This window comes from Harpegnathos saltator, unplaced genomic scaffold (genome assembly GCF_003227715.2).
Source record: "Harpegnathos saltator strain DR-91 unplaced genomic scaffold, Hsal_v8.6 scaffold86, whole genome shotgun sequence".
NCBI classification, from domain to species: Eukaryota; Metazoa; Arthropoda; class Insecta; order Hymenoptera; family Formicidae; genus Harpegnathos; species Harpegnathos saltator.
This window is the reverse complement of record NW_020230713.1, coordinates 294,243-318,559: the sequence shown is the minus strand read 5'-3', so window position 1 is coordinate 318,559 and position 24,317 is coordinate 294,243. Positions and strand designations below refer to the sequence as shown.

The window sequence follows — 24,317 nt, the reverse complement described above, 5'->3', positions numbered from 1 at the left end:
GCGAATCACTCGGACGGCAACGCTGAAAAATCGCTAATGAAATATTACTTGCTGATAACCGGAAGATATCGAGCCGGCCGTGGTATTTCATAATTTCCAGCTCGCTTGACACACGACACGCGCGAGCGAGGAGAAACGCGGGAAAAGGCTAGCGAGCGAGCGAGAGGCCGCCGCGCTCGCGAGTGCACGCGCCGGCAGGTGTGCGATCAACCCGGCGAAATCCATTCCGTTTAATGGATCGGCTCGGATTTAATCAGGCTGAAGGCGCACGGATTGAAGATCGACCGTGCCGGAATTACTGATGCAGCCCGCGCTGGCACACATTCATGGGACGCTCGGTTTAACGTACGTCCCCGTGATGTTTTAACGCCCCCACCCCCTCCCCCCGCACATCCACCCCGCCGCCACGCTGCCGCCATCCACCAGATCTTTCATTCGCGCCGTTCGCTTTTTATTGTTCATGTCCCACGCGTCGCAGCTGCGTGTGGCAAAAGGCGGGGAACGAGAGGAAACAAAGAATCGACGTCGATCTCGTTCGATCGGAGCACAGACGAGTCGAGAGAGAGAGAGAGAGAGAGAGAGAGAGAGAGAGAGAGAGAGAGAGAGAGAGACAGAGTCGCGTGTGACGAACATTTTCACCGCGTCCGCGAAACGCGCTCACGAACGTGCGCCCGGCTAATGCTGATGGAAGTCGACTCTGCGAATCCCACGTAATCGTCCTTAAATCCGCGACGGATAATCGAGTCCATAGCAACGCGGCGTCGGCCGATTTTCATCGATCGTACGAGAGCTTGACTGATGATCGAATTACTTCGGAAATTAATTCCCCGGGCGATTCCATCATCAGTCAAGCTTTCGCTCAGCTTTCTTCCGGCTTCGGATGAATTGATGAAGATACGGAGCGGAGAAGTGTAAGAGCGCAGGGGATCTGTGTGTCTTGCGGATACCTCTCCTTTTCCTCTGTTCACTGCAAATCCAGTTTGTCGAGTTGCAATTAATACATTATACGCGACGCAATGAGGCGCGGTTGTATCACCATCGTGCGGCGACCATCATCATCACGGCGCGCAACGTGTTTAGTCGGGACGTCGGGAACGGGAACGGCACGTGACATTTTCATTGTTTAACGTCCTTCTCGGGCTTGTACTCGTGACGGAACCCGGAGATGCGCTCGGCGGACGTGCGCTCAGAGACTTCGCGCGACGTCTCCTCGAAATCTGCTCGAGTCCAACTGCGAGGGATTTTAATAAGCGGCGCGTAAACTCATGGGAAAACGAAGGAAGCGACGAGCAAGTTCGGCGGCGGACGGCGCGGCGGATCGAAGTCGTGCGGAATCGCGGAATCCAATTTAAATAATACTATCCTTCCGGCAACTTCGACTTCGCCCGCTCTCCCCCGGGCTTGGTGGAACGAGCGCGAGCGGCTGAGCGAGGGACCGCTCTCTCCTGTTCGTCGCCCTTTTCCTCTCTAACTATCCGTCCCAAAGGAGCTTAAAAAATGATCCGCCAAAAGAAATTACAGACGCGAGTGCGCGCACACGCCGCGGTTCCTCCGTCGAATCCTCTCCCTCTTCTCCTTCTGCCGCCCCCCCCCCTCCTCCCCTTCCGGCTCCTCTTCCTCTCGATCTTTTTCCTCTCTTCGATTCCGTTCAGTTGGATTAAATTCTCCGTCGAATTCCGCAGCCGTCTGTTCGCCAGGAAAGAAGATCCGACCGGGAGCGCTCGCTGTTCGCGGCCCAAGCTGTCGATATCCCGCGGGACTTCTAACGTCGAGCGAGTTAGAAAATGCCCGGTGTCCTTGGCCGAATAAACGTGGCGTAATTACTATCGGTTTCGTAAAAAGAAGGCAGCCCCCCCGAGTGGCGGTCATCGCGGCCGGACGGCGAGTGAGAATGACAAGCGCCGCGTGCGCATCCGGCGAAACTTGAAACCCGAAAATTGGATTCGCGAGGACGCACGGCGAAACGAGATTAACCCGCTCTCTCGTCCTGCGGACCCTGCGTGCCCCACGAGAGCCCGCCGGCTCGCACTGCGACGCTGAAAATAAGCAGGGGCTGATTCTTGCCTCGAATTGAAAACCGTAGGAACCATCGGGATTCATCGGGAAGAAAGTAAAGGGAAAAGAGAAGAAATTCCAAACTTCCAGATTATTGCCTCCATTTTCCTACCACGTTTCATTTTACTTCCATTTTTCCTGTTATTCGCGGAACAAGCATTGAGTGAACAACTCGAGCTCTCTCTTTTGTATTTCTTTTTCTCCAATGAGCGCACATCGGACAATTCTTGCGCGATGTTTCTCCTTCTCTCCCGACGATAATTTAATATCGTAATTGTAATTTAATTTCGTACTCAGTGGTATAATTTTATCTCCCAAATACGACATGTGCTTGAGGCATTATTGTCGGGCATAAATCTGTAATGCCATTTGCGAGCGTTTATATGATTAAGATTGTGATAACTCACGCATATTTCACGCCGTCCGCGCGTCACCTGTCTCGTGCGAAAAGAAAAAATCGATCAGAGCATCGTCGATCCTCCGACGCGATGGCACCCGCAATAATAATTATTTACCCGCAATATGTCGCGATCAATCAGGCGCGTGGTTTTGGTAAGTGCACGTGGCATGATGAATTGCTCCGCCCCGCCCATTTAAGTGATCCATCTGTGTACCTTATTATGCGAGGACACCGAATCGTGTGTGTACCGGTGATATCCGCAGCGGGGATGCGTTCGGTATTCGTCAGAAAAACGTGTCACGCGACGACACGTTCTCCCAACGCGCCGGCCCTCCATTATCACTTCGCGAAATCCTCCATTTCCTTCGAGATCGTCAAATTATACGCAACATTGTCCGTTCGACGAGCCAACAACAGTGTTGACACGAAGGACTCGTCGTTTTTTTTTCGCTTTTCTCCTAAAATTAATCGCTATCGCGTTATCGAGACAACAATGAGACAACACGTCTTTTTCACGAGTGAATTCCGACTGGTGGCAAATTATCAATTAAGGAATCGAAAAAAAAAAAGGAATGAAAGACCTCGTTAATTTTCTGGTCGTTAAATTTCGCGTCGGTGCTTGTCGCTTATTCCGTCCAGAAAAATGACCGATATCTCAAAGCCGAATTTCGTTTTTGTTTCAATAATTTTATGCGACAGGCACGACAGATCTTTTTTAGTTCAAGTCGACGGGTAATTTCGTGGATTCCGAATGATATTCGCCGGTCGTAAATTACGAGATTATGAGATCTTAGTACCGTCGCGTAGCTAAAAGTGTCTGGAAACGTGACAGCTTCACGTTTAATTACTCTCTTTTAAATCTAAAGGTACATATATTTCGGTATTTTTAGCTCTTCTCTTGCCCCTTTCCTCTCTCTCTCTTTCTCGCAGCTTGCTTCGAGCGAATTAAAAAGTTTTGTAGGTTTCTTCAAGGCAAGAGAAAGAAGCAATTACAGCTGAAAATAATTTTTCATCGGATGTTGCCCGCCGAGCAATAAACACTTGCGCGAGCCGGTGTGCTCGTAAAGTTGCACGCGCGATCGGAAAATTACACGCAGCGCGTAAGATCAATTTGACTCCCGAAGCGCATCGGACGGTTAAAGCGCATTCCATCGCGAGTCCCTTTAACTTTTGAACTCTCGCTTTTACCGGTATAAAGGCACTCGGGTATCGAGTCGGGCCTGCCGCTTGACAACTTCATTTCGCCCTAAGTGGTTTCGCTGTGTCGTCATCCCCAGAATTACGGCTATTAATCAAGGGTCGTCCGAGCGTTACAGAGAGCGTATGCATATGCGTTTGTCTATGTCCGCATGTGTATCTGCGTGTGAGTATGTGTTGAAAGTGCGCTCTACCGTAACTTTTATTTACGCAATAGATGCGCGATGCGCATCGGGCAATCTCCACGTCGTACAATCAATTTTGTTCGGCCGACGCTGTAGATATCGCATTATTCATGTCGCATCGACTCGTATTCGTGCCCATCTGCACAATTTCATCGGTATCAATTACAACATTGCAATAATACATAATAACCGAGACTGAGAATATGTAAAATTGATGAATCTTCCGATGAATCAGGACGAGATATTTGCACTTAATAATATAGAATATGTACAGATTAAAGTATCTCTGGGTATACAATGGTGTTAGGTGGCACGCGAGTTTGAATGTCTCCTAAAGCATTCTGTCTCTTAATAAATACCAGGCTAATTGAAAGAACTACAGAAACCACACACGTGTCGCATCGGATCAACTAGGAAGGGCTAAGCGGCTAAAGTGACGAAGCGTGTCTGTATAAGTTAACGATCGAGAGCGATTCTAAGTAACGACGGAGGGTAGTCAAAAGAGACACAAAGACTCTCTGATCTCCGATCGCGCGCGTAATTATTACATACGTCATTCGAGAGGATATCTCGAATTCTCACGTCATAGAGTCATCGCTATCTCGAGAGCCTCCGGGACGTGCGAGCGACCGAAGGATTTCGCTCTATTAGCATTCTAGCGCCACATAATGCCATCAACTTCCACTCGTAGCGTGTAACTTACAAGGGTCGATATCACGTAGACGAGACAAAAACGGGCCGGGAGAAGGCTCAAAAGCGGGAGTGAGAGAGAACGCGAGACAGGGGAAGAGAGGGAGAAAGAGAGAGAGAGAGAGAGAGAGAGAGAGAGAGAAAAAGGGGTGGCTGAAGGAGGGCACCACTCGCTCGATGGGCGTCGAGCGAGTGGTACCATCAAATTTGCATAGCAACCGACTTGAGAATCGCTGCTGGGCGGCTGCACTGAATGCTAACGACAGACTCGCTCGCTCGCTCGCTCGCTCGCGCGATTCTTTCGCTCGCGCGAACGAACGTGCGGATCCTTCTCCGCGAGAGCCGAGTGCAAAAGCGACACCGCGCGGCGGCGCACGTATTTCCGAGACGCGTTTACGCATCTGGTCACGAACGGGCCCGTTCTCGATTTCCTGCCTCGAAAGCTTGCGAGCGCGAGCATATGTCCGGTTCGTCGGAGAGAGCTTTTTGCGTCGGCGGCTTTCATCGATATGGACGATACGACGTAACCGTGGCCCGATGCCGTTTTGCCGCCGCGTTTGCGCCTAACCGAGGCGGAAGTACGTGATTCCACATGTCGGACGGCCCGTTTCATCTGTCGAGTAAACAGCTTCCGGGGGATCCGGAATTTTCTCCCACTCGCTCGCGCGCTGCCGTGAGAAATTTATCAATTCCGAGACGGCTCTGGGAGATTAGAGATAAATAGCTCGATGCTTTGCGAAACGAGAGCTCGATATTAGCGCCGTTAGGCGGGTATACCTCGCACCCCGCGCGATGAATTCTCAAATGCGAGCGGCGCGAAAAGTATGCGCGAATTGCAATTTTAGGCATTCCCGTTACCGTAGCCGGGGGGAATTCCGCTTCTTTCGAAATGTTCTTTTATCGTGGAAATTCGACGATAACTTTTATTCCGCTAAACTATGTGAATTTTGCAACAAGTAATGTTTTTCATTTATTTGCCCAACTGCTTATCCGTTTTCGCGTCCTGCTCGCTAATTCGGCGCAATTGCACCGAAAGCGCTTCCTCCCTGGGTAGCGTTCTCTCTCACAATAGCGTGCACAACTGTGTTTGACATAAGAAGAGCAGATCAAAGCGTACATGTTGGCTTCTGTAGCGGACAATCGCGGCGAAATGGAACGCGTTATCTTCCCTGCCGGCTGCCTAATAACGAGAGACACGGTTATACCACCAACGAACACGACGCGCGACGAAATTATCCATTAGCTAATATGATATATTACATTATTCCCGGTGTATTCGCGGTGATTCTCAGTCGGCTCAGTTTGCTGAAAGCGACGTTTCGATAAAGGCAAATACTCGAGCGGCATCGTGACGGAAATGCCGCAATGAGGGAAAAGAACATTTCCGAACTGCTTCTGCGATTTCCTTCCGACAACTCCGTGATCTTGTTATCTCCCGCGACGTTAGTTCGCCGGTTGGTTACGTGACGATGGCTGCTGCGGAGCGAGGATATAGATTTTAAATGCATCCGTCGTTTCGATTATCGGAAACGCCGGGAAACGCGACGACGTAATGGAATTTCTCCGAGTCCGAGGGCGAATTATTGAAAAGGACTCGGTCGGTCGCAATAATTCGAACCTCGTTATGACCTCGACGTTCAGCGCTCCGGACGGCGCGCGATCGCGCAGATTATTATAATTTTACGGCTCGCCGGCCGATATCGATACCGCGCACCGCAACCATTTAGTGAAACAGTAAAAAATAGACGGCTTATGAATAAGAGATCGACCAATCCGTGGGCGCGGTGTTTGTGGTTTCCACGTGAAAGGCCAGTCGCGCGCGCTTTGCTTTCCACTCGCTTCGTGCTTTTTACGACGTTTTAAACGAACCGACGTGATCTTGGAAATATTGGAGAAAAAGCGTTATCTATATTCTCCGCACTACTTCTCCCCAATTATCTGTAGTGCAGTGGATCGAGTCTTCAAGAGCTCAGGCTTCAAGTGTATTGTCGCGCTGCACGTTGTTTTCGTAACCGATAAGTCTCCACTTTTAAAAGATCACGACACTGACTCGTTGGCTCGTGAAAGACGTGAATCGATGAAGAACAGCCGGATTAACGTGAAATTGCGGGATATTTCGTCGATATTCGAGACAGCCGGTCGAAACGATGTTAAGCGTTGATTATTCCACAAAGGCTGATCTCTCGTTGCTTCGATTCGACACTTCCAAAAGTGTCGGGGAAATCGGAGGAATCGGGGGAAAAGTGTCGGCTACATCGGCCGCATCGAATAATTACGCTTAAACGCCATTCGTTAACAAGCGACTGTATATCGCCAGTCTCAATTGTTTTCTCTCGTTTTACGTCGGTATTTAGTTCGCATGCAAGTTGAAACGTTTTCGAATCGCTTCTCGCGTTGTTGGGGGAAACAGAGAAAGAAGGAAATCCAATTGGCGTTCGAGGGGACGGGATTGTGCACGTGTGTTTTGGATCGTGTTGCAGCCCCAGCTCTGACGATCAGCGACGATTCCGGGCGTATAGTTTCCAAGGAGAGACACCTGAAGGCCGGCAGCGTCCTCAGGCTCAGGTGCGAAGCGAGGGACGTGCTCGAGTCGCTGAACGAATCTGTCGTTTGGACTAGAGGAGACGAGACGCTCACCGAGGACGTCAGGTGAGTGCTCGGAGAGCCATTGTTCCGCATTGCGACCGCCTGTTCCCGATTCATTCGGACGCAACATGTGCGATCGCCTCGATAAGTCGTCCCGCCTTTCTCTCCCTGATACCCGCCCCGTCCACGGTGGCGCATTCACCCCTTTGTATCTCAAGGCACTCCGATCTGTATTCCGAGCGCGCAGCACTCACACAGCGGAAGGCTCGGAGGAGAAGTGTCCCTCGTCAATTTTGAGTAGTCAAGTATAAAAGACGCGTATTCCTTCGCTCCGAGTGCCTCCTCGCGCGTTTAGGACTTGAGACCACACCTCAGAGTTATTTCCGCATATACTTTTTTATTACGAGTATAAAGTGTTGGAAGTGAGGCGATCTAAAGATACTCGGCACACTCGGCACATCGGCGAAAAAGAAGAATGAAATATTCGGACGGCACACAGTTCGCGATCCTCCCGAGTGATATAAAGTGATACAGCGCGATTGTTTATTTCAATATTTTATGCAGGTCATCATGCAGGCAATCATCCGCATTTGTTTGTCGCTTGCGACATAAAAACAGAGAATTATATCACGATATTATTTCAGTTATAAGAGATTAAAGTTACAAAATGATCAAATAATTCCGCGTAATCTCTGATAATCTTCCGTTTTCAATAATGTAAATCGACAAACATAAACATACGAATGGATAAACTGTGTTATCGAAGCGGAAATTCGGCGTGTTTATGATGCTCCGAGAGCATCAATTCTCGCGGACTGAATAAGATTTTTTTATTCGATTTCGTCAATACTGCCAGCCTGCAAATTTTCGAACAGATTCTCATTGATGTCTCCCGCGCATATCGGAACTGTCGGGATAATTAAACATTCGGTGTGCCCTCGCGCTTTAATTCCAGTTTCAATAGATCCAATATGTGAGAGAAACGACAAAAAGATGTAATAATCTTACCACAAGGGAGTCCTTTTGTTGCGATCGATTGAGCAGGTATGAAAGATTTCGACCGATCGCGAGAACGAGAAGAAATGTCCGCCGCGCAACGTTCCCCGGGACGATTTCGCCGCAGTCCCGGCGTAAAGGGCGAGTTTTTAATTAAATTATCGGATCGCGACAAAGCCGGAATACGTAAGAGCCTCAAAGATTCGCTCGAAGATTCTACATCGCTAAAAGGAGCGAACATTCCCTCCCTCCTTCACCCCCTCTCGTTTCACCAACACTCGTTTCCTTCCTGGACGACGATAGCACGGGAAATATCTAAAAATCGTGCAAGGTATTATTCTCGTACGTGAGCCGATACAAAAGATTCTCCTGTACACTCTCTCGCTCCTGCTCGCGCTTCTTAATGCAGCGACGCAGGAATTTTCCACATTCCACATCCGCGCGCGCGTCCGTACGAATAGAATTTTCTTTTACGCGCACGTTTACTCTTTTCGATGACTATCGCGGGAACTTTATTTGCGACGAAAACCTCCATAGTGACCTCTCTCTCTCTCTCTCTCTCTCTGTCTTATTGTGCTTTTGTTAGAAACTTGGCGCAATAAAGCGATAAAACAGAATATGCGCTCGAAATACGGGCGAATATTTAGCCTGGAGGCAAGCACGATCATACCCCATTTTAGAATTCTACAATTTCTTGCCAGTGCGAAGAGCGAACGTTCTTACGTGCTCCGTAAACACTCCGTATCGCGACAGTTTCTCAATATCAAATTTTTCGAGGTACGAACGGAGACGTATCAAGTCCGAACGACGCACGCACGGGCGAGCGAGGGGCGGGGGTCGTTGTAATAATACGTAAGATATGAGGCTGCGGAGGAAACTCCTAAAGAGAACCCTCCTTTCTTTGAAATTATTTCCCACCCAGGAATTTTTGTGTCCGTTCATTCGCACGCTTCGACAAATAACCGTGAATTTTCAACTTCGTTGCTATGTAATCACGTTTCGCGACAATGCACGATATAAATATTCGATTGTATTATATCGCATTTTATTCGAGCAATAATGTTGCCGATTTAAGTAAAGGTGCCGTAATTGCGAGCTCCGAACTGGAAAATTTCGCCTCCGTATCGAGATGGGTGTCTTGATGCGAGCGTGATGTTCGATATTAAAAACGTCCAGAGACGAACGGCAACTCCGTCTCGTTATCGATTGTCCGTTCGTGACGCGTACGAAATTCAAGTAATGCACGCCGCAATAAAGCCCGACGCCCGGCGTCCCTAAACGAGCTTCTTAATGAAATCGACGGACAACGCGCGTGGTCGAAAAATTCACACGCGGAGGCTAGGGAGTTCCTCTAACAACGCCTCACGAGCGTTCTACGAGATCGCCCCTTCTTTCTCCCCCCTTCAAATTACTCGATGATAACGTAGACGTATGACACAGGGCGTTTCGGATATTTCTCGCCTTGCTCTTCCGCAATTTTTTCAAATTCACTCCATTTCCCCAATGAGAATATCGAAGTAGCGGCCTAAGACTCCTCCAATCGCTGCAGAGAAATGGATATCGGGCTTTTATTCATCATTTAATTCGAAGTTGCTTTCGCTGGAGGATTCTCTCAAGCCCCGAGGTTTAGCGAAATGAACGCGACTGGGAAACGCGAATGTGAAACCTCAACTCGTTACTAAAGTGCACTTCGATCCGCGAACCTTTGCTCAAGCCGTTGCTCGGCGTCGGACAAAATTTCAGCTCACGGAATGGTCGGAAAATTATCGAGCTCGAATGGCTTCGAGTTTCGAAATACGGCGATAGCCGAGATCGAGAGCTTCCGCTATACAGCAAAATCGGGATACGACTAGTCCGGTCTCGTCCGGCCAAAAAGACGCGCCGGGACACCCTATATATATATATATGAGCGGAGACTCGCTTTCTCGTGTGCGTTAAGCGCGGTATGTGAGCCGGACAGAGAGAAACTCACGGGGCACGATCTCATTTCCAGCGAGAACAGGACGACGGAGATCTCAGCGGGCAAGGAGGTCCTCGTGATTGTCAGTACCCTCATCGTCGAGAGAGCCAGCCCGAGACACGCCGGGAACTACAGCTGCATGGTGGCCGGCAAAGCCAAGACCACCGTCGCGGTCCACGTCCTCAACGGTGAGTACGCCCTTGTCGCACGTGCGCTGTTACAAGCTTTTCCCTCGCCGGCGTCCTCGAGGAGGCGAGAGGACCAAGCGATTCGGCGATTCCGTTCGCCGTCGCTCGGCACGTCGCTCGTTACTTATCAACACGGAACGAAGTTCTGTCGCGGTAGCAGCCCCGAAGAGGCGAAGAGGGGGGGGGGTGGGGAGGGGGAGGCGAATCGGTGTTACTATGCGCGTGCTACGGATTAACAATTTGAAACTTGGCTCATCGCGACCAAACGCCACCGCCCTGGTCTCGCCCTGCCGTCCCTCCCCGTCTCGAGCCGGGAGAATTCCCGTTACTCTGACGTTCGCGCTTTTAGCGATTTCCGCTCCACGGGATCGAAGCGTCGGCGTACGCGAGCTGTTTCTTTCATTTTTCGCGGCGATTTCTCATTCTCTCCCTATCTTCCTCCCTCTCTCTTCCTCTTTCTCTCTCTCTCTCTCTCTCTCTCTTGCGCTCTTTTTCCTCCTGTCGATGCGACGAGCCGAGGCTTCGACAGCGCACACGCGCGTACGAGCGATTCCTCTTCGGGTATTCTCCGGCGATTACGCGCGTCTCCATGCGCCATTTCGCACGCGCGCACCTCCGCGTGTGACGACGATGATAGGAGAGAGCGAGAGATTCCCGTGATGCGCGCTCTACCAGCTACTTATCACACTCGAATGGAGTCGCCGGCTCGTCGTCGGCGCGGCGCGAGGATGCGAAGACGCGGTATGAATCGCGAGGATTCGCGCGGCGATCACTCATGGTTGAGCCACGAAGATGCTTCATGTTCGCCGCCACTCGCGTCAACTGTGAAGCGAGCATGTTTTACAACACCGTTTCTCTCTCTCTCTCTCTCTCTCTATCTCTCTCTCTACCCATACTTGTGTATAATATGTATATTTCTCTCTCTTTTTCTCTCTCTCTCTCTCTCTCTCTCTCGGTTGCGTTCGCACGCTCTTCCTGCCCCTCCGACATCGTAGAATGTTAACGTCGCTGTAACTCTTCATTATAACACGCGATGCGCGCCCTCCGTCACATTTCCGAAAATTTGCGAGAATGCTTAATTTATTCCGGCGACCGCGCGCGCGTTCGCGCGTGATAGGGAAATATTGTGCGTTTTATCACGCACCGCGCCGCCGCTGGGAGAGAGCGCCCTCTCCACGGTTCTTTACTACCTGGCGACGAACCCGGCGAAATGGACGTCCCGAGTATTCTGTCGCTCTTTTTGCGGAAACGGCGGCGAGATTTCTGATTTATCAACAGTCTGCGAAAAGGTAATTCACGGAGAGCTATTACCCCTTCCCTTTCGATCCGCGTCCCGGCCCCCACCCCCCATCGGATTGCGTTTGTTCGCGATCCGAATAACATAGTAGACCAGACTCGAGACTATAAATGTCAAGCGCGACTTCGGTCTCGCTATACATTTGATATTTTGCTCGATTCGTCGCGTTTTCCCATCATGGCCGTTGTCACAAGTGAGACATCTTCGAAGGAGGGAAAAAGAGACGGAGAGGAAGAGGGAGGCGCGAGCGATGGGTGACGGGAGAAAAATCTCGCTCCTTCGCTTCTCACTCTCGGCGAGAATCGCGAGAGAAACGCCATTCGTGCATGAATTCATGCGCGATGCCTTATGAGACGGGCTGTTAATCGTAAATCTCTCTCTCGCGCGGATCCGCGACGTGTAATGCGTCCGAAGCGCGGGGACGATGAAGAAATCTGCAGTAGAGCACACGTTCGCTCGCGCGCGCCTCTCCCGACAAGCATCTGTAAGGCGGAAAACTCCCCTTTATCCTGTAATGCGCTTAGCAGATGTACCGAAAACTCAGTGGAATCTGAGAACGAGGAAGGCGGAAAGAGAGGAAGGAGGAGCCGAGCGACCGGGCGAGCGAGAGGACAAGAGGGAGAAAAGGAGAGCGCTCGTGTTTTCTCGCAACATTATCCATTCAATTCGAGCGCAGCTCGCGCTCCAAAGTTACAGTCGTCCTGCGACGATCACGCTCGACTTCACCCGCCCTAAAGTGTCTCTAATCGCGCCCGCGACGACGACACGCGCGAAAGACGCTTCACCCCCGACTAGAAATTGATCCCATAGTCCTGATCAGGTTAACCTCATTTGGACATCAAGTGCCAATAAGGTCATACTATCAGGTCCTGGTAAGTCACGTAACGCAGCGTGGATATTAGGACCTTAATAAGGATTCATAGTCAGGTCTTTATTGAGTTACCTTATGGAATCCTTATTACGTTTTTTTTTTCAAATTGTGGCTCCTGATTACTCGCCACGGCTATATTGGATGACGGCATTAGAAATAAGAAATGATACGCTGAAAATTCTTTCATGTCATTTCCAAATAAAAAAAATATTTGCATGAAATCATATTTTAGATCGCTTGTGCATACTTGTAAAATGTTTCGGAAAAGAAACATAAGATGAATATCATAAGATCATAAAGGTATCACAAGGTGACAAGACGTAAAGTAATGTTAAAGAGAAAAGTCACATGTCACGTTAATTTTACAACTATTTATTGACTGCTTAAAAAAGGATAGTCTCTATAGCATTTTACAAATATATTCAAGTGATCTAAAGTATTTTTTCAACGCAAACATCTTTATATTTGGAAATGACACCCAAAAATTGTTTTGTTAAAACTTGATAATGCAAATCATATTAGGTACAATGAATAAGATCCCGACAAGGATCTGAGTAACTGAACCATATTATATCATACACTAGGTTAGTACATTAAGGTTTTAATGTGGACCTAATCATTATAACCTTATAAAGGTCTTCCTTATTCATTTGTCGTTAGGACTGACTTACTTAGGATTACCTTTCATTCACTCTATTAGGTCCTTATCAATGTTAGGTGAACCTGATCAAAATTTCTAGTCGGGCAGCGCTCTGAAAGTAGTATCCCGCTACTTTTCATTCCCGTCTTTTTCAAGCTGCGCGCTTTGTGCGATTACGCGCACTCTATGAACACTGTCTACACTGCAAACCCGAGTGTGTTATTTTGACGCGTGAAGAAAGCTTCAGCTTTCTTCACGCGTTTCTCGCCGTCTGAAGTCACGTCATTTGATGCATTTCGATATCACGTCGTTTAACGCGTTTAAACGCGTTAAACGACGTGATTTAAGACAAGACAAGATACGCGTAAAGGAAGCTTCAGCTTACACGCGTCAAAATAACACACTCGGGTTTGCAGTGTACACCGTGTGCGCGGGCAGACGACACGTATACGCAGGTGAACATGCGTGCAAATGTACACACACGGCCCGGTTTTGATCAAACTTCCACGCGAACACGATGCAACGATCGATATCCCAGAGCTCTCGGTGCAAATGAAAGTTAACGAAATTTTTTGCGTAAAAAAAAACAAAAAAAAAAAGAAGAGAAGGAAACGCTTTTATGATATTTTTCACAGTGCGAATCTCTCTGTGAAGCTTTTAGTCGAAACGACAGTAAATTGCGAGCGATAGAGTTCCCGTCGTTGATTACGCGTCTAACCAAATCCTGCGCTTGTAACAAAATATTATCTTGCGGGGATGGTGCATGGCTGTGAATTTTTTTTCTCTCTTTCTCTCCTTCTCGTCGAATCTCTAATTCGAAGTAAAAGAGCGATAGTCTCTCTCCGAAGCCTTCGCTAGAGGTGGTATCCGGTAATAACGTCTCAGAAAGATGTGCTATATACGAAAGAAGAGACCGTCCTTCCTCCTTACCACTCACCCTACGGCGAAGGATAGAAGGGCGTTGATACCTAAAGCTTTCACGCGCGACCGCCGACGAGGAACAGAGCAGAACGGAAGAAGCAAACAGCGGGCGCCGCAGTGCCGATTAAACGTGTAATACGCGATAGATATTCGCGGTGATAACGCTCGCGACGAGGGAGCGGCGCGTTCCCTCTGCGAAAAATTCAGCAATCGCTGTGCGTAATCTCTGCGGAATTCCCGATGAGGAACGACAGAGTCCGAATTACAGCTGTCAGCCGACACGAGAGAGAGAGAGAGAGAGAGAGAGAGCCCAGAAATATTGCCAGAAATTTGTGAAATATAGAACTCGTGCGAGTTTCGCGGCTCCTCGTGGTACAAGAAAATAGCATGGCGTCGGGAAAAGCGTCGGGAAGAGAGGAAGAGCCGGAGGAGGATAAACATCCCTACGGTCTTGAGTCGCGCGCAATACAAATACATTTGTGATGAGATACCGCCTCATAAAGAGAAACAAAAAAGCAAGCGGAGGAAAGAAAGAGGGAAAGAGAGAGAAAGAGAGAGAGAGAGCGGAAGAGGAATCCTTTACGGTTTATATTTATGTGAAAACTGTGCATTTCGAATCTGCAAGGTTTCATACTCGTAATTGCTGCGGAGAAGATGACGCGTGCGCGACGCAAACACATACACCTGCGACGTGACACTCGTCTCGTGACACAAACGGGCACCGTGTCGCAGGCTTTTAAAAACCGACAGTAAGAAAATCAAAGGGCGTCGAACGCGAGGCGGGCGCGCTAGAGGGAAAATGAAAATGAAGCGACGAAACGAAATGTCGAAGAAACTGTATCGCGCGCGCGTGCAGAGGGGGAGTCGCCGCTCGGTCCGCGGAAGACGACACCCGCGACTTTGCGACTCTGAAAACACTCGGCGCGGCGCGTTGCAGACAGTCATTACGCGGCATAGAGTCGACATTCGCTCGTACGAAACAGAAAGAGAGAGAGAGAGAGAGAGAGAGAGGGAGAGAGAGAGAGAGAGAGAGAGAGAGAAAGAGAAAGAGAGAGAGAGAGAGAGAGAACGGTCTTGTCTCCGACGACGGGGCGGGATCGGCAACGAGGAGACGCGATGACGGGCGAGAACGACGGAGAGAGAAAACAATCGGGGGAAGAGGGAGAACTATGAGGCGGGGTACGTTCGTTTTGATGCAGCTGACGGCGGCGCAAATCTTTGATACATCGATACAATGCGTCGCACAATGAGCATTGTGCTCTTTCGTCGACGGTCCAGGACGAAACTCGCGTTCGCCAAGACGGTAAACGGAAAAAAGAGTAGGCGCTTTCCTCTTGCCTCCCTCCCCCTAGTACGGCCGCTCTCGGAAGGGCGATGTTTTCTCGCTAGGTATCTCTGTTCCCGGAGGTGAACAGACGGCGATAAGGGAATGGGGGCGGGGAAAAAGGGGATACAGATAAGGAGGATACGGAAGAGCGAAGAGCGAAGCGGGACGGCCGCATCTCTTTCCCCCTGCTCCTCGCGAGAAGGACATAATGTGCGCTTTCAACGCGCCCGCCTTCATTTCGAAGCCACTTCTCCTCAAAAGTAAACTCGGCACAAGGGAATCTCAATCTTTCGTGCGCCTGTCATAATCTCGCGAACGCACCTTTGATCTTCCGCCCGGCCGTGTCATCGCTTCGTTCCTCGCGAGTGCGCTCATTGCCGTCGCAATAGCGCGACTTCAATCTCGCGGATTATGCCTCGTCGGGATTAATCTACGGAAACGATTTTAATCAGCGACACTTTGCGAAGGAGGAGAGGATCTCGAGGAGAGTCCCGCCCGCCGATCCGGCCGGGCGATTCATTATTGCTGCATCTTTAGAAAATTAGAAAATTTCTGCGACTTCCCACGCGTGTAACGTCGAACCCAGACGAAGACGCCGAGCGCACGAAATGCAAACCTCGAGTCCTCGAGTCGTCCTCGGGGAAGATTGACAAACGCGTGAGAAATTTGCGAGGAACTCCAAGTGGCGCGTTATCTTCGCCCGACGGCGGAAACTGTCAACCTCCATCGCGCTAGCTCAATACGACACGATTGATTTATCGCGCGTAGAATTTTGTGTGAATTAATAGCATGCTTCGCAGTCTACCGTGTCAACCGTCACGATGATGATAGATCTCGCGTAAATCGCAATATCGCGTTGAGCCGCGTTTATAAAACATTTCGGGAAAAACACTCACGTAGGAGGGAGAAGCTGATGAAGAAAAAATTTCTCCTCCCTTCCGTAACCTGATATACTATTTTTAATCATTTCCACTTGAGGGATATTTCCATATCTTCTTCCATCAATTCGATAATTATAAATATAATTATAAATATAATTTTTTAATTCCTAGAAAAACTATAAAAAAGGATCTTTATTTCCTTTAATGTTGTCGTCGCATTTTATTTCATTAATTTTTTATTTAATTAATAATTGCCCCAGTTGCGCTGGCATTTCGAGTACAAACGGTTAAGAAAGCGCACCTCTGCGAACAGATCGAACAGACAGAGATCCGCCTCTGTTCGAGCAATAGCACGAAAGGTGTGAAAAAGATCGTAGAGAAGAATTAATTCACCCGTCGCAACCTGATGAATGAACATCCAATCGAGCAGCTAGAAACGTGACTCTATTTGAACAACACAGAAATAGTCGCGGAACAATGGCGAATATTGCGCGCGCCTGTGAGGGCTGAGTTGGACGGGACGGGACGGGTCGGGACGGGGGAATGGGCGAGGTGGCTTTCGTCTGCCTCTTTGCATTTCGAGATTTGGATTTTTCAGGACAATGCATGCCCACCGCCGTCGCGGTCGTCTTTTTGTCCAACGGAAGTCCAACAGCCGTCGCGAGAATAACGGAAGCACAATGGTGTAAGATTAAACAACGTCGTTGGCTGCGCATAGGCGTGATCTTTATTCAACGTCGCGTCGTCGTCGTCGCCGTCGTCGCCGTTAGCAGCCCGCGTAGACGATGACGACGACGACCACGACCACGACTAGGATGCACGTTTCATGGAAATGGAAATGCCAGCAGCCTAATGTGACGGCGGCATGGAAATGGAGCGAAACGTGGGGACAGGGACGCGGGGGAGGGGGTAAGGGGGAAGAGAGGAAAAGGAGAAGAAGAGGGAGTTGACGGAGGGCTCGCGCACGGACGAGGGCGGGGTGAATGCGCCCCGACGGGGAAAGGAACCCGCGTTATCGCGCGACCACTTTTTTCGTCCATTTACGAGCTTTTGCTTTATTCCGAGCCGGCACAGTGCCGGCGCGAGCGGGACCGCGTCTGCTAAAGCGCGTCTAATGCTTCCTGACCTGAGGCTCACGCGGCCGGATAAGAACGGCGTTAACCTCGGACGAACGTAATAAGGCACTCGCGCAAGACGGACGGCTTTGTGGCGCGCAGCGAGAGAGAAGCGCACGGCGACCGCCGCCGCGATAGCGTCGCTTGATGCGATTTCGCGTCCTGAGCTGCGTCGAGCTTTCGCCGCGCCGGTTCCGCGCAATCGCGGGAGACGAGATTCCCAGCCTTTTCAATAACGCGGCTTTGTGTATATTTCCGTGGAAAAGCTGAATTTTTCATGAGTCTTTTTCTAACACACATGCGACGTTGCAAAAATATCCCCGAACATCCCTGTCATCGCGACCAGCTGTTTAAGGAGCGTGATTGCCGCTCTCTTCCGTTCTTTCTCTTCCGCTCTCCATTGTTCTCTCCGATTTGTGAAACCCCCTCCTTTCTCCGGTAACATCGAGATGTGTCCGTCCTTACGTACTGTGATGTACCGGCGAGTTGAGAATCGAGGTCGATAACTAGCAAAAGCTGACAAGTCCTTAGAAGTGACGTTAGGGTGCGAAGCACGTATGGACGTCAACGAAAATAGAAGAGGAAAAGGCGGAGTTTACAGGAAACATTGCGAAAAAAGTCGTTTGAAACACACTTTCTTCGTATCGGTACACAGTCTGTGGTCGTCACAGACTGTTTGTTCGTTAAGAATTTTCGTCGGAGGGACGCGACTATGAATGATTTTACTGTCGTAATAGTAAGAAGCAAAGGAGCGCCTATACAAGGGAGAGATAATTTTGTATCTGTTATTATAATTAATACCACAGAGCGCGTGTACGTGAATTCCAGCAAGATACAGCCGACGAATTAATCGAAGCGTTTATCAAAGACTTTTTGTAAGATAAGTAGTGGTCTATTAACGATCAAGCTAATATCCGGTTTCGGTTTTTGTCAAGGTCTGTCTGTGATAAAAAGTTGGCAATTTGAGTATCAGAGGAGAAACAAGAGGACCTCGTGAGACGTTTCTGAAAAAAATACCCACTCCACGTCAAGCTCTTTTTACCTTGGCAAAAATTAGCAAACCGGAAAGTGGGAGAGTTTGGCGAGCACGAAAAGGCCAACTCACGCGGCGACTCAAATATTCATCTCGGAGTATCATGTGACCAACACACAGTTACGTGATTCGTATATGTGTGATGCATATTAAACCGAGATAAACGGTGTTTCGCGACACGTTAGGAGCAATGTCAGCCGCAGGGATCTCGTGCTCTGCTATCGATCGAATCGACGCCAGTTTACGCCGTCATTAGCGTATTCGAGCGATTTGACGCGTCACTAAGATTATTAGCGGGTTATGAGCTCTATTGTGATCCGGGGACCTGTTTCATGATCACGGAATAAGCTCGTAAAATCTGCGAGCGTGCAATCTCGAAGGTATTTCGAAAATGCGTTCTCTCTCTCTCTCTCTCTTGCACGCGCACACATGCATGGCTGTTATCGTGATAGGTCGCGCATGGAACGAGATTAAACTCACGAGTCGAAGTTTCGCGGCACGACTTAGCGCTGCGAGTAATCGCAACCCATCCTGTCCAATTCCGCTCCCCCTTCCAAGCCTCCTCGACGTGGTATCGCAGCGAACACCGGATTTTACCGGGGTATCTGATAATTTCGGAAAATTGCACGCGTACGAGGGCAGTCTCGCGGCGACAAGAAACGTTCTCAGCAGCTTCCAAGTGCCCGCATACGAGAAACTACTTGCGAAAGCGGTGCTCGACGACGACCAGTTTTACGCCATTGTCCTTGCAATACGGAATCCTCGCTAAACACGGCCAAGCAATTACAAAAAGGCGAGTCCGCATAAATCTCTGCCGTAATGGCGAGCGAACGTACGATGGCGATTTCAGTGATTCGCGGGAGAACGCATATCTCGCGAAGACGCAAAATTGTGAATGGAAAACGATGATCGACGACGTTTCTTTATCTTTTTCTTGCCAAAGGAGAGTTCATTACGGGAGGTCGCAGGGTGACCGGCGAAACCAGCTTGAGACAAAAATTGCAGAAGGCAATCCTTTTTTCACGCGATATCTTCCGTTATTTTCTGGCCGCTATGTCGAAATTAAAGAATTTAATGTTGAGGATAAAATAGAGTGTCACGCTCGAACGTGTATATTTTTAAAACGTGCCACGATAAATTTAATAGCGCGCGTGTATGCCAATTCGAGTGCTGTAGATAGCATTACAATATGCATAAAGAGATTATTTGTTAATAATAATATAACGTGTGTCATATGCGAGCGCGCGTGCGTCATGTTGTACACGCGATTTCAGAGTTCCACGCTCGATTGTTTTAAACATCCGTTAGCGGAAAAATTTGTTTTTCGCGGAATGAGTACGCCGTACATGTCGCAAGTACGTAGGCGCGAGAACAGCGGCGGGATAAAATTGAATAAAGGACAAATTTGTATGCGAGACCGCAATTGGGACAAATCGTGTAATTAAAGTCATTGTGGCATTATGAAAAGCCCCGTTTCGTTTTCCATGAATTGACTTCAATGCCCAAAACCGGTCGGGGCTGAAATGCTATTACGCCGCCGTTGAAGCCTGATTTTAACTTAACGACGTTTTAATGATTTTAGTTTTGGTCGATCGTCAAAGCGTTACTCAATTTCGCCGAATTCCGCGAAACGAATCAGATATAAATCGTGCATGCGCGTTCACACAAATAAACCGTTGGCCGAAAGCGGACATATACACGAATAAACGAGATTACTTTCCGCCGCTCCCGCTTGTTTAATACATAATGCAGAAAGTCACGAGTGTTTATTTCTAACGAGATTTCGTTACACCGCAAATTTCCTCATTACCAGAGCGTACACCGTGCGCTAATCGCGCGCGCGCGCGCGTATGTGTGTGCGCCATTATACGTTAATTTTATTTGCATTTTAATACGTTTCAGCATTCCTTTTTCGAATTTGTCTAATGATAACTTTTAGAAATATTAACTCTCTCAACTCTGTAGATCGTCATTTTCATGTTCCGCCATTCGCGTTAAATATGCAACAAAAAATCGAGTAGATGCTCGGAAAATGCGAAGGATTTAAGCTCTCTCTCTCTCTCTCTCTCTCTCCCCCCCTCTCTCAAATACACTTTTTTACTTATGAACTGTTTCCTTTGGTAGAACAAAGGACGAAATAAACGGCGCATTTACCGTAGTACACATACACGCGGTGATGGAGTTTGTAACTTTCCGACGGAGGTGACGCGAGAGAGATTCCAACGGGAATCGATTCGATCGATACCCCCGCGGCCGGCATCGTTGTCGCGAGTATACTTTCCAAGTGGTAAGCTCCCGGTTTTATTTCGCTCGAATTTGTAGTCGGAACGTCTGAATGCGTCGAGTTTACGTACAGTCGGATGATTAAAGAGATCGCCATACTTTTACCTCTTGAGGGACGAATTTATCGAAGTTATGAGAAACTGATGAAATTTTTAAAGCGACACAAACCCGACATCCGTCAATCGAATGCGACGAAGGTTCTCTTTTCCTCGTGATGAATATTTACTCGCATTAATGTCCCATCTATCTTTGCGTTGGCAACGTTTATGAATTAAAACGAAACAATCAAGGAACAACGTATCTAAACTTGCTTTCAGCGCGACTTGCAAATGTTTCTTTTATGCAATTTCCGCAGTCGATATAGTCTCCGAGGAGAGAACTCGCGCGTTTCTGAATAATTCCCAAAAAGTTCCGTCATTCTCGGTGAGTCTGCTGCGCGTCCCGAACAATACCCAGAAGAGAGATGTCTCCGAGCATTCTGAAAGCTAACGCGCGCGCGCGCACACATACGTGTCCCTAAGAAGATCGATCAATTGTGCGTGAGCCCGAAGCCGATCATCCCGCAAAGGACTCTTATCAGCGCGTTCACCGAGATAGGCGAATGTCACTAACGACCGAGTGTCCTCAATCGAGCAGGATCCGCGCAGCCCGATGGAAGCTCATTGTACGGGCTGCTAAGGGCGCTCGGCATTTCCTCGATCGTTTCCCGGGGACGTGGCTCTACATGAGAAATCGTCCCGCGGTAAGATACAGCCGCCGTGGCCTGCGGCCCGGTGACGTAATCCGGTAATTTCTCTTTCGTGTCTGGTTGGAGCAGCGAGCACGAGGCGAGACGAGACGAGACGCGAGAGCGAAGGTTAGGGCGGGACCAATTAAAATGCCACCCGGCCCCCGAATGCATTCGCCGCTAATCAACTCGGAACCGCGCAATGTTTGGGTCATTAAGGTGCGCGCTCCCGGGGCCCGAATTTCCAAGCCGGATGTCCTTAAGCCAATTACACGGAGCCTCCGTTCCATTCCGGCCTCCACCGCGACTTTAATTCCGAGCGGCCGCGCCAAGACCGCCGCTTTGATTAATCGATTCTGATCCAATTCCGTGGAAGACACGCGGGCAGCGCAAACGCCGCGCGGAAACTTTTCTTCTTGCGCTTCTTGTCCCGTCGATCAAGGATCGCCTTGAGAATATCGATGTGTTACCGTTAGCCCCGTGGCGATCGGCGCTCGAAAAAGGAAAACAATCTACACACACTGAATTATCCTCTGACGCGAAGCAAACTTAACTTTTAGCAGAAGATCCGAGACTTATCTCCCAGAAAATTCAGGGATATCTTCCCTAATGATGAATCTTCACTATTTTATAATCTCGGTTTAGTTTCCAGCAGCACTAGTAAAAAGCACTAAAGAAATTTGCGTTAATGTTAACATGTGAGTTTGACAGAAAATGTCTACCGACGTTAAATCGGTTTACTGACAATTATGTCGCTTAATAATGACCTGGGTAGCGATTAAACATATCGGAGATTAAAGACTGCTGCGTCTTTATCTTCATTTATCTTCATTTGTGTGTTGAGAGAAAATAATTTTGTATACTAGACATTGATCTAGATTTTCCTTCAACTAGTCCAAACGAGCGTAAAGAAATTCGACGATCGATATATTTCTTCGCGTACAAGAGAGAAAGAGAGAGAGAGAGAGAGAGAGAGAGAGAGAGAGAGAGCTGACGAAAGCTAAAAATAACCCAACTTTGGGCAGGGTGGAGTAACAGAGACGAAGGTTCTTCGGAACATGACCCTCGTGACAATTCAGTCCTTCTGTCGGCAACTCCGGATTCTCACCGCAGAAAATCGTAGATATAGGAAGCAAGCAAATACTAAATTCCGCTACGTGATCGCGATGCCGTATAAGGATGAGCCCGATATATTCAGAAAATGTGGCTCAAATCGAAAGATCTTTCCGCGTGACCTGTGACCTTCGATGTCGTGACCCGTTTATGATTATCGTTATTTTGGCTTTATCGTCGTCTTCCGTGCAAGACGACGACAAAGCTCACTTTCACAGTGCAGTGTTTTTCTCTTTTTCGTCGATCTGCGAATACCAAGCACCGGAAGTTTTTTAATCATGTGTAACATAACGTTGACGTGTAAAAGTTGTGTTCGTAAGAAAACGCGAGGAAGATCCCCGATACAGATTATTGGGGTGGTGAACGTTATCTGGATGTTCACTATGTGAATCGCAGAGATCGATTTATCGGCGATAAAGAAGCAAGAGAATAAATGCGAATCGATAAATCGCGGTTGGACGTTTCTAGATTTATAATAATAGCGCGGAGCAACACAGCCGTGCGATATATCGAAGCATAAATCATAGAGCTCCCCGCTGATCTCGGACCTTTTCTACGATCTCATCATCAATTTCTTCCCGTTATCTTTACCGAGTATACGACCGCAAGTTGACATTAAGCACTCCATGTGTCATCGCCGTAGCCGCATTTCGCCTCGTAAATTATGCATCGAAATGATGTTCGCGTGCGCCTCGCGACAAAATGCTTGATTGCGGTCTGTCTTCTGGGGGAAGATAAAATGCAGAATGGAAGATAATTTCTCCCAATTTCTCCGAGTATCGTGTCGATCGAGAGCGAAGCACTCGATGATCTATCGTGTATGCGCGGGACGCGGGAGATGTGTGTAAAAGCAGATTGGAAAATACAGCGCAAGTTATTCCAAGATTACCGACGCGGACAGGTTAATATGAAAATTTGGCTCATCTAAATGACACCTGCACGCGCAGTGAAAAAAGTGGAATACACTTTTGCACAAAAAATTAAAAACGAAATAGACACGCGACGTGTCTATTTCGTTGCGTCGTCGCGATATTACCGACAAAAACTCTAACGTCACGTATTTTCTTACATTATAGAGACAAAGTGCTCCGGTTGCGACTTTTTTTTTTTTCAATTACGGGAGACAGCATCTGTGCGGAGTAGAGCGAGTCTGAGAACATTATGATGATGTACGCGTTCCAGATAATTCTCGGCTATTTTATAACATTAGACAAAGAGCCCGGCTCTTGTAGTCGGACCTTCCGATTCCAAATCGAAAGATTAAATCTAAGGTCCCGACTTGTGGTCAGCCGGGGGACAAGCACCGGGAATTGGAATTCCTCACGCTGAACTAGCAGGATAGGAAGTGGCCAATAGGAAGTTCCAGCCCCTTCCGTCCCGGGAATTGGCGAGAACGCCCCGCCGCGCCGCATACAGGAAATGTATCCAACGGGCATGAATCGAAGTAGCAATGAGGAACGGACCCGAGTAACCGCGAACAGATCGTCGACCGCGGCCTTCAACCGCGGTCTATTACAACGTATTCGGAGCTGTCGCTATGCGGGGCTTGCTAGCTTGCTTTGCCCCTGCCGCGAGAGCCATTGTTGTATTATGTGACGACAACGGAGAAAAAGATGGCTTCTTTAACGAACGATGATAACAAAAGAAAGGAAAATAAAAAACGTTTTCACACACGAAGGGATTGATCACATACGAAGACGATATTATTTTCCATTTCTTTCTACTTTCCTCCTTCTTGCGATGGATAAATGTGCAAAGTACTCGTCTCTTCGCCCAACTACCGTTGTACTTAAAGTGACGTATTCTTCTCTTCCGCCAAGAAGCAAGACACAACAAAACTTTCCAAACTTTT

General features: G+C 48.6%; 1 protein-coding gene across 1 annotated transcript in view; it reads left to right on the top strand.

Annotated features, from left to right (window-relative positions):
- LOC105186939 (uncharacterized) overlaps nucleotides 1-24,317 on the top strand; it is a 297,091-nt gene that overhangs the window by 249,762 nt on the left and 23,012 nt on the right. Inside the window, exons 8-9 of the mRNA XM_025307433.1 lie at nucleotides 7,008-7,176; nucleotides 10,103-10,257. Coding sequence (XP_025163218.1) covers nucleotides 7,008-7,176; nucleotides 10,103-10,257 — 324 coding nt within the window. The remainder of the gene's footprint in view (nucleotides 1-7,007; nucleotides 7,177-10,102; nucleotides 10,258-24,317) is intronic.